Raw genomic sequence first — 10,144 nt, 5'->3', positions numbered from 1 at the left:
TTTCAATTCTTGCTAATAACTGAAAATTAAGTGTGTGGCCTGGGTAGGAATCAGTTTCAAGAATTCTCAAGGAACAGAGACACCAAGAAGGCAATGCATTGAAACCAGTGGTTCTCAACAAGGGGCAATTTTGCCCTCAGGAGACATTGACAATGTGTGGAGACATTTTTAATTGTGGTTAAATAAACATAATATAAAATTTACCATCTTAACCACTTCTAAGTGTACAGTTCAGTAGTATTAAGTTCATCTGCATTGTTCTGCAACCTGTCTCCAGAACTCTTTTCATCTTGCCATAATGAAACTCTATACCCATTAAATAGTAACTCCCCATTCCCTCCTCCCTTCAGTCCCTGACAACCAATCACTCTTCTACGTTCTGTCTCTATCAATTTGACTCTAGGTGCCTCAGATAAATGGAATCATACACTCACTTGTCTTTTTGTGACTGGCTTATCTCACTTAGCAAAATGTCCTCAAGGTTCACCCATGTTGCAGCATGTGTCAGAATTTCCTTCCTTTTTAAGGCTGAATAATATTCCATTGTATGTATATACCACACCTTGTTTACACATTCATCCATCAGTGGACATTTGGGTTGCTCCCACTTTTTGGATATTGTGAATGCTGCTTTTATGGATATGGGTGTACAAATATCTCTTTGGAGACCCTGCTGTCAATTTTTTTGGGTATAGCCCAGAAGTAGCCTATGGTAGTAATTCTATTTTTAATTTTTTTTGAGGAACTGCCATACTGTTTTCCACAGCACTGCATCATTTTACATTCCCACCAACAGTGTACGAATGTTCCAATTGCTCCACATCCTCACCCACATTTGTTGTTATTTTTAATAATTGCCATCCTAATGGTTGTGATGGGAGACATTTTTAGTTGTCACAGTTTCTGGGGGCTGCTACTGGCATCTAGTGAGTAGAGGTCAGCGATGTTGCTAAACATCCTACAATGCACAGGACAGCCCTCTGCAACCGAGAATTAGCTAGCACAAGATGTCAATATTGCTGAGGTTTAGAAACCCTGATTTAAACAATCAGGTTAATATTTCATAGTAAAACTCATCCCTCTATACCTGTGTCCTTTCTTTTCTTTGTTGAAGTGCTCAAAGGCAGAGACCACCCCTAAAATCTGGAAAGTGAGGGAGGGCTGAGAAGAATGGCAACATTTCTTTTATTCAAATTTTATTGGAAGTTTACAAATGTATTACAGACATCAGTAAAACATCATATCCATTTTACAGGGCACGGATCTCAAGCAAAGTGTTCAGAACAGTCTCTGGCAGAGCCCACACCAAAGGCCTGTTACAGACCTTCTTAACAAATAGCTTGACACTCAACACAGAACACAGACTCTGGCCTGCCTCACCTTCCCAGGCCCTTTGAGGTTTTGTTTATGCACTTGAAATGAAAGCAGGAGATGGACAAAGCAATCCTGTGGAGGAAAGAATGAGTTTAGGAGAGGAAAATCTGCCGAAGTCCTAATTTGCTAAAAAAAAAAAAAAAAATTAATTAAAAAAATGGAGGACTCATAGTCCTTACAATGTTAAGTCAGGGTCTATGACAGAATCATGACACTTTATGGAAAGATATGAAAATCAACTAGGTAGGTTTGAGAACAGACCTTATTGGTAAGTAACTCTCTCTGAAAAATTTAGAAAAGCTTGGTCAGTGACCTGTTGAATATCAATGGCCAAATGCCGAGGAGAGTGAAGGGATATCTCAGAGAACTCTCAGAATAGAACAAGAAGATTTTTCTCTATCCTATGGATTCATCGTATTTAAAACACAGAAATGTTTTCCTAACACTATGTGACTTTCCCCTCCTTTATATTTCCTTGAGGAAAGCTAGTTTTGTCAGCAGGAAGTAAGCTTATAAAATAGTATGGCTCCCAATAGTGAGTCATATTTTATGGGAGTCTTGTGTTGACCAGGCTACTATTATGAGAAAATGGAAAAAGAATCCAATTTTTTCTTGATCTTAACCTTGAGGACTACTTCCAAATGGTCATAAGAATAAGCTCTGGTATCTGCTGAGGCACCAGAGGGACAAACCACTGGAGACAAGGCAAAGGCCATTTCCACTTCTCTTGTGCTTAAAGAAATGTACCTCAAAAGGTGGCGATCTGAAACTGCCTTCAACGATTGGCAGTGGAGGCTTGGCTATTGAGTCTTGCATATGCAAATGCTGTCTGCAGAGCCCATTTTAAAGCCCTGAAGGTGCAAAACAGTTGCTAATAGCAACTGTCCTGGCATGAAGTATTCAGATAACTGGTTCAGTTTTCCACTTTCCTTTGTCATGGACAGATCTTCCTTCTTAGGCTTAAGCGTCTGTTTTCTGCTAGAAATACACAAAGAACACTTCTCCTTGGAATTTAAATATTTATTTATTTTTTGTTAGAAGGTGGGATCACATGAAGAATAAGATGAAGTCTTACCTCACCTCTGCAAAATGAAGACTGCCTATAGTAATTGGCAGAGAACATGCAAATGGCAAAGGAGGTAAAGAGATTTTTTGTCCTTTAGCCTAAGAAGTCAGCTTCCTCGAGCCTCCACAACCTGGGATGGGGGAAGGGTGGGTGAATTGGAGTCTCCGAATTACTTATACATATTGGTTCCTAAATGTTCGTAATTATGCTTCCTAAACTGTTTTTGTTCTATGGCAAGAGAACCAAGAGTGGAAAGACAGATATGAATCAGTTCACAAATAAGATTTGTTACCAGACCAATAAGATCAGTTCTGATCAACTGGTCCTGGCTGGTTGGAGTGTTGCAAAGATCTGTGAGGCTGCATCCACATTCTCAGCAAGAGTATACAGTGATGCATTGGTTGTATCTGCTCAGCTTGCAGGGAGCGCAGAGCACATGCCACATATATGTCATCACAGGCCTCACCTGAATTGAACAATAGCTACTAGTACCCAAGAAGCAGAAAGCTGCTGCAGAAGGAAGAAAACATAATCTTGTTATAGTGCAGGAACATCCTACAGGAAATGAGGATTAGAAAGCACTACTTCCACATCCTGTATTAGAAACACAAAATTGCTCATTTGCTTGACTGGTTGGGGGTAGAAAGGAAGGAATAAAAAATAAAAGGTGAAAGTAGAAAGAAGGTGTCAAACAACCCACACCAGGACTTCTTCCTTGGACGTATGAAAAAGCAAGAAACATGGTTCTGATCTCCCTTACCTCATTCACCTTCACACTTGGTAGAGATCCCACAACTATATGACAGAAGGAAAGCACCCTGAATGCCATCCTCAATGCCACCTGGCTGCCAAGAAGCCTTTTCACAGTACCAAGGGTGGTATGGATTGGCAGAGCCACTCAGGAAACTGTCAATGACTTATACTTCCTGGGCCTGGGAACAAGCCAGCTATGTTGCTACTGAATTGAGCAGCAATAGGAAATGAACTCAACTCCGAAGTTGCAGTTCTAACCAAAAGACAAGAAGATCAATATTAGGAGAGGTGGGAAAAATAACAACCAGGGCATTGGAGAAGAGAGAACACTGGAAAAAGATTACTATTCTGGAAATCAGTCTGTTGAAGATGGAATTATGATCTAAGAGGAAGTGAGTACAGGCTCCACTCACAGGAGGAGCTTGTCCAATATGAGTTAATGGTTGTGGTGGAGGAATCAGATGAGGACCTTAAGTTCTTGCCTCAGGAAAGAATGCATTGGGAGTGGGATTCTGGGATGTGATGTGTGAGCTATCACTAGCACGTGGAATTCCAAATACAATGATGTCCTTCTCCTCAATAGGGCATTCACTTGGAGGTTCTGCCATCATTGTAAGGAATTGGCCTTCCTCATTCAGCATTCTCTGTAAGGTTGCATTTGGGGTCAGAAGAAATCTGCAGTGGTAGAATAGAGGGAGGTAATCTTGCTAGTGGACAGTTTTACCCTGAAGCTTGTATGTCATTTCATCTCAAGCTCTGAGCAGTTCAGTGCCTGGATGCTCTCTGGGCATCTAGACTTATGCCTCCAGACCCCTCTGGGCACTGGCCATGTGTCAGTTTTTAGGCCACCTTCTTTCTGCTGATGGTGGTTGAAGCTTTCTTTGAGAAATGTAAGAGGTATTCTGAGAAAAACAGAGTTAGGAAGCAACTTTTACTGGGAGAATTTCTTTCACTGGATTTGGGGCCACAGAGGACAGACATATTTTCAACCGTTTGCTAAGATAAGTGATCTACTTTTCCCCCTCTCTTTTCTTTTTCCAAAATTGCCTTTTTAGTTCATCAATCAAAGAACTTAAAACTCCAAATTGGACTCGCACAATTTCTACCAGAAACCTGCCACTTTAGTAGCACGGTATTGCAAATTATTTCTTAATCAGTTTGCCAAGCAGTTTACAAACTTACTATACAAACGTAATAGAGTTAATTCTCCGGAGGCTCGGATAATTAATGAAGCATTTAGATATGAAGATAGCATGCGGAAAACAGCCACAACCAACATGTGCATTGCTTTTTTAAAAAAATCAGTGACAATGACAAATGTCATATCAATACCTGAAAAGCAAATTATTTTAATACATCCCGAATGGAGTGCCATTACCATGTCCTTTACAGCCTTCCTTTCCTCAGACCCATCTGGGACGGGGTCTGAAATGCTGCTTTTAACATTCTCTCCATAAAAAATACTAGAAAATGTTAACTACTATACTGAAAAGAGATCACGCTCACCTCACCATGGCAGATGGCCACTGAGATACACCGGGCACTACATCGACAGTACATCTCACTACAGGTGGGTCCTCCGATGGATTATTTCAACTGCCACAATCCATTAAGGGGAGGAGGAGGATGGAAGAAACCAAGTGCTTCATTTTTAACTGAAGCAAGGTAGGGAGTTTTATTTTACTATAAACAGCACAACCGTTAAATGTCTTCATTAAGCAAACTCACTTTTGAGCCCATTTTCTGACGAACAATCCTCAAAGTTCAAAATGGAAATACCCTCCCAACAAAGCCTGTTTTTTAAAGACATTGCACCACTGAAATCTCAGCAGCTCAACCTTCCTGGGTAATCCAGATAATCTGGTTACTAAGCTGGTTACACTGGATTCTTTCTACAATCTCTGGGAGCTCTTCGAGGTGGTTGTCACCTGTCCTCTGTTTCATTTCCAGTTCTTCTTTTCCCTGACCTGCCTTCAGATTCTCCTTTAACTTCTACCCTTGACCTGCTTTCTGTTTTCAAATAGCCTTGTTCCTTCTCCAGGCATGACATGTCACACACCATCCCTCCCAGAGCCCCCTCAGAATCCTTCTGTCCCTCAATCCCAAATGCTTAAGTTCATTTGCTTTGAGGACAACCGGTTGTCAGGCTAAGGCAGCAGTTCTGTCTGCCTTGGTAAAGGAAAGCAGATAATACAATCCAGGAAACATGAGCACCAGAACGTAATGCCACATTCAAAACAACGTCATGCTGACATCACACAACGGCACCACTCACAGTCACTTTTACTTTCCCCAAGGGATAGATCAACATTAAGTAACTTCAATATTCCCAGCAGGGATGGCATTTCTCACAGAATTTTACTGACACCGGTTGGTTTCTCTAATTGGCAAAAATTACATTTGCAATTTAAAAAAAATTACTACCACTTTGTAGAAAATAAATTCTACTGAGAGTGGGAGCAGACTTAAGGATGGCTCCTTAAGATGGAACGGAGCATAAAATGCTTTGGGTCTAATAGTTATTTGTTTTCAGCCACAAAAAGCCAAATTGAATATGTTCCTTTGAAAAAGGTCTCACTGACATGTAACAAATTTGTATAGAAAAAAAAAAAAAAAAAAAAGGTGGTACCAGGCCACCTTTTAATACTACTCAAAGACAATGGTGGATGTGCATGCAAGTCCCCACTGAGTCCTACGATATAGAAATTCCTTTGATATTACAAAATACAAAAATATTTTATCAGAACTCTCATTTACATTGCATTTACAATGGACATGTAAATAACTTAGTCTTGGGTCCTGGCTAATAAACAAATTACTTACTGAAAAAAGGGTCCTAAAAGTAAGAGAACCAGAGAGGATAAAAGCGAGCAGGAAACAATTTACCATCTTGAGAGATGGCAACTCAACACAGAACTGATGGGAAGGAAGTGACCAACCCTGGCCTCGATAGAGTCTACTGTGTTTCCAAAGTGAAATGTGCAAATAATATTCAACATGCCAAGAACTGTGACTACCTATTGAGTCAATCTGTAACCTTGCCTGCATCTACTGACAGTATTTTCCCTTTTCTCCCCATAAGCCACCCCCAAAAGCGCTTTAACATTTAAAACAGTGCAAGTTTCTGAATTTACATTCTTAGCTCCCATCTTCTCCCATTCCCTGATCCCAATCATATTAAGAAATGATACAGTTTTTGCTCTTCTGTCTTTTCCTGCTGTGCAACTGTCCTCTGCCACCTAATGTGGAAGATTTGGGGAGGCCGTAGGAGCTGTATTTGTGCAGCAGCTCATCGCTCGTGACGTATCGCAGGCGCGCTGGCTGGGGGATGGGTTCTCCTAGGAAATAGCCCTCGTTGTCAGACTCTGAAGAGGAGGAGCAGGTGGAACACCAATCATACTCGGCGAAGTAGGGTCCCCAGCGGTCCCCAAAGGCATTCTGCAAAGCCAGGTCCGACACAGTCCTAGGGCACTGGCCGTACAGGTCCCTCCGGGACCCATGCCCCATGCTCTCCTGGAAGCTCCGCTGGCGCATGAATTGGTCATAGTCCTCCCTGGCTCTCAGAGGGGGCCTATCTTTTAACCGAGAGATGGCCTCGCGTTCGCTGGCCAGGTGGAGGGCGTTGTCCGAGCGAGAGCGTCGGGAACGCCTGGACCTGTGAGGTCGGAAACGGCGGTTGTCGTCGCGTGAAGTAGCTCTTCTCCGGGTGCGTTCGCTCATGGGCTGGATCCTCACGCCCTCCTGCCCTGGCAGCTTGCTGCCTGCCATCCCTCCATCAAAATCAAAGCTCTGATGCATCCTTCCGTGGGACTGCAGGTCTCTGTAGCCAATGGGGTTGCTGAGCTGGTGGAGGTTTCCCTCCATCTCCTGGTACTGCTGGGCAGAGAGCAGGCTGCGAACCGACTCTGCGCTCCGGAACTGCATGGACGAGTTAAGAGTGCCCATGTTGCTCAGCTTCTCAGACACATTCATTCCAGAGTCTTTGCTGAGGTCAGGCATGGAAAATCGGGATAGGTGCTCCTGGCGCTTGGCACCACCATCAGCAGAGAGGCCTGGGGGAGAGAGGAGGGGACCACAGAGATTAATACAGATGTGCAGCAATGGGGATCACTGTCACTGCTGGTCATCTATCTAGGGTCATTACATACCGTTGTGCAGTTGCATACTGCACAAAGGCCCTCTCAGGGGGCACATGTGCCTGTGAGGGGGTTCTCCCCACTCCACAGTAGGTCACTGTCTACCTAGAGGGGCCACTTGCTTAAAATGCATCCAGAGATGTATTTTACCAGTTACTAGTTCCTCCAAAGGCTCATCAAAGTTATTAAGAGCCCACTGTGTATCTTATGCGTGATGCTTCCTCTATTTGGAGTTTCACTTTGCAAAGTACTTTAATTACATTTTTGATCCTAATGATGCACTATAAGCTCTGTAGGACAGATATTTTGGATGAGTAAACTTTAAGCTATAGAGGCTGGATCATGCCCAAGCTGTTTCTGGCAACACCGAACACTGGTTCCACAATACTGGGCCGGTTCGCTTCTCTGTTAGCTTGCAGCAGTTTCCTGCTTTGCCTGCTGTCCCTAAGTGGCAGGTGGCTCCCTATCAAAAGTGTCTTGGACACTAAATGACTCCCTAGGTATAGATAGAGAAATATTTACTCTCTCAGACCATTCACTGAATGCTCCGAGGTTGTAAATGGGTCTCTAGCAGCCAGAAGATGTGGGTGGGACCCCAGGGACCTCTCTGTCGCATGAGGAGGGACTTTCAAAAGTAAAGCAGTGGGTCTGATGTTCTCTAACAGCAGGTGCCCCAGCAATGGACCTCCATTTCTTAACTGCTGTCAGATGAGCTCCTGGCATCCCTGAGATGAAAACCATTTTGAAGGTAGTGGGAGATACCGACTGCAGTAACTTCCATTTTGCTCATTTTCAAGCAGAGCTCTCTAAGGAGATGTTTAAGAATGGGCCAGGAGGCAAAGTCTCAGCATTTTCCACTCATTATATATTGCAAGGATCAGCAGTTTGCCCTTTCTGGTCATAGACAACATGCCTTTGGATTGCAATGGACCATTATCGTCCCTGCTACTGATTATTCCTGTCTCCTACCGGGGCCTTCAACTTCCTCTTCTGTGACAAAACCTAAAGCAGTGTTACGAGCACTTTGCAAAATTACTTGGCAATATTTACTAAAGCCAAATACACATATACATATATGAATTATGAATAAAGCCGCTCTGAATATCCTTGCCCATTTTTTGTGGACTTATGAATTTCTGTTGGGTGTACGACCAAGAGTAGAAATTCCACAATTCTCCATCTTCACTCTTGGTTATATATTAAACAGAAGTTAGTAAGAAGGTCCAAGAAATGGACAAGGGTATTCAGAGAAGCTTTCTTGTAATAGCCCAGAAATGGAAATGGCTCAAATGTCAATTATCAGGAAAATGGATACATATATTGTGGTCTTTTCTACCATTCCCCACTAAAAGGAATCTAGGCTCTTTAGAAAAATGGCCAATTCCAGGATAAAGGCAAGGAAATTAAAAGAACCAGGATCTTGTTATGCCATAAAGTAAGAAAGTATTAAAAATAAGATATGGTAGGGGTTTGTCAGAAGAACACAGGGCCTGGCTTGAAGGGGCCCCCACTGGCCAAATCTGAACAATTTGAGCATTAAAATATTTAAGTGAAGTAATGATTTATAAACCACTGAAACAAATAGGAATTCACAAGTCCGTACTGATAAGAGATAAATAAAAACATAAATAAATATATAAACGGGGAAAAGAGAGGGGTCTATGTATAATGGAATGCCAACCACTGTCAGTAGAGCGAGTTCAGAAGGAGGAAGCGGGTGCCAGATTTGGAAAGTCATTTTATAACCATTGGAGGTAGAGTGCTTCACACAAGAATCAAAAAGTGTGCTAAATTTAGGGGGTAAAATTTGATGGGAGAGAGCATTGTTTTAAAGTGTTTCCCTACACATTGCTTATTAGTTGCAAGGGAAGAATTAGTAACTGAACAAAGGTAAAAATCAGACAACACCTTGACCTTAAGTTCAAACTTAACATCCCCGGTGAGATGCAACTGCACCCTGCATGCCTCCAGTTGAGATGTACTGAGAAGGGTATACTATCCCTTATGTAGTATTCCAGTCAAGAATGTATTTCCTGAATGTATTCAGGAGGAGACATTAGACAGATCCCAAAAGGAGGGACATTCGTTATGAAAAAAGGGACTGTAGTCTTAAGACCAGACAAGACTGAGAGAATGTTCTAGATGAAAGGGTATGAAGGAAACATGGCAATTACATGTAATACCTGATCCTGGACTGGAATCTGCTCTGTAGGGAAAATAAATGCTATAAAGTAGGGGTTCCCAGACCTCATGCTACAGACTGGTTAGGAACTGGGTCACACAGCAGGAGGTGAGTGGTCAGTAAGGGAAGCTTCATCTGTATGTACAGCCACTTCCCATTGCTCCAACTACTGCCTGACCTCTGCCTCCTGACAGATCAGCAGCAGCATTAGATTCTCATAGGAGTGTAAACCCTATTGTGAACTGCTTATGCAGGATCTAGGTTGTGTGCCCCTTAAGAGAATCCTCATGCCTGATGATCCATAACTGTCTCCCATTACCCCTAGATGGGACTGTCTAGTTGCAGGAAAACAAGCTCAGGTCTCCCACTGATTCTACCTTATAGTGAGTTGTGTAATTATTTCAGTATATATTACAATGTAGTAATAATAGAAATAAAGTACATAATAAATGTAATGCACTTGAACCATCCCAAAGCCATCCCCACCCCCTGGCCCCAGTCTGTGGAAAAATTATCTTCCATAAAACTGGTCCCTGGTGCCAAAAAGGTTGGGGACTGCGTCTATAAAGGATAATTTTTGGTCAACTGAAAAAAAAATGGAACATGGGCAATAGATAAAAGTATTATGCTAAA

At 42.4% G+C, this 10,144-nt stretch overlaps 1 protein-coding gene across 6 annotated transcripts in view; it reads right to left on the bottom strand.

Annotated features, from left to right (window-relative positions):
- Nucleotides 1-1,168: 1,168 nt before the first annotated feature.
- PRICKLE2 (prickle planar cell polarity protein 2) overlaps nucleotides 1,169-10,144 on the bottom strand; it is a 351,710-nt gene continuing 342,734 nt past the window's right edge. For all 6 annotated transcript variants that reach the window (XM_054551911.2, XM_054551913.2, XM_054551914.2 and 3 more), the window contains one exon: nucleotides 1,169-7,245. In XM_054551911.2, the coding sequence (XP_054407886.1) occupies nucleotides 6,371-7,245 (875 nt within the window). In that variant the 3' untranslated portion in view covers nucleotides 1,169-6,370. The remainder of the gene's footprint in view (nucleotides 7,246-10,144) is intronic.

This window comes from Pongo abelii, chromosome 2 (assembly GCF_028885655.2).
Source record: "Pongo abelii isolate AG06213 chromosome 2, NHGRI_mPonAbe1-v2.0_pri, whole genome shotgun sequence".
Lineage (NCBI taxonomy): Eukaryota > Metazoa > Chordata > Mammalia > Primates > Hominidae > Pongo > Pongo abelii.
Note: the sequence above shows the minus strand (reverse complement) of the source record. Positions and strands in the feature narration are given on the sequence as shown.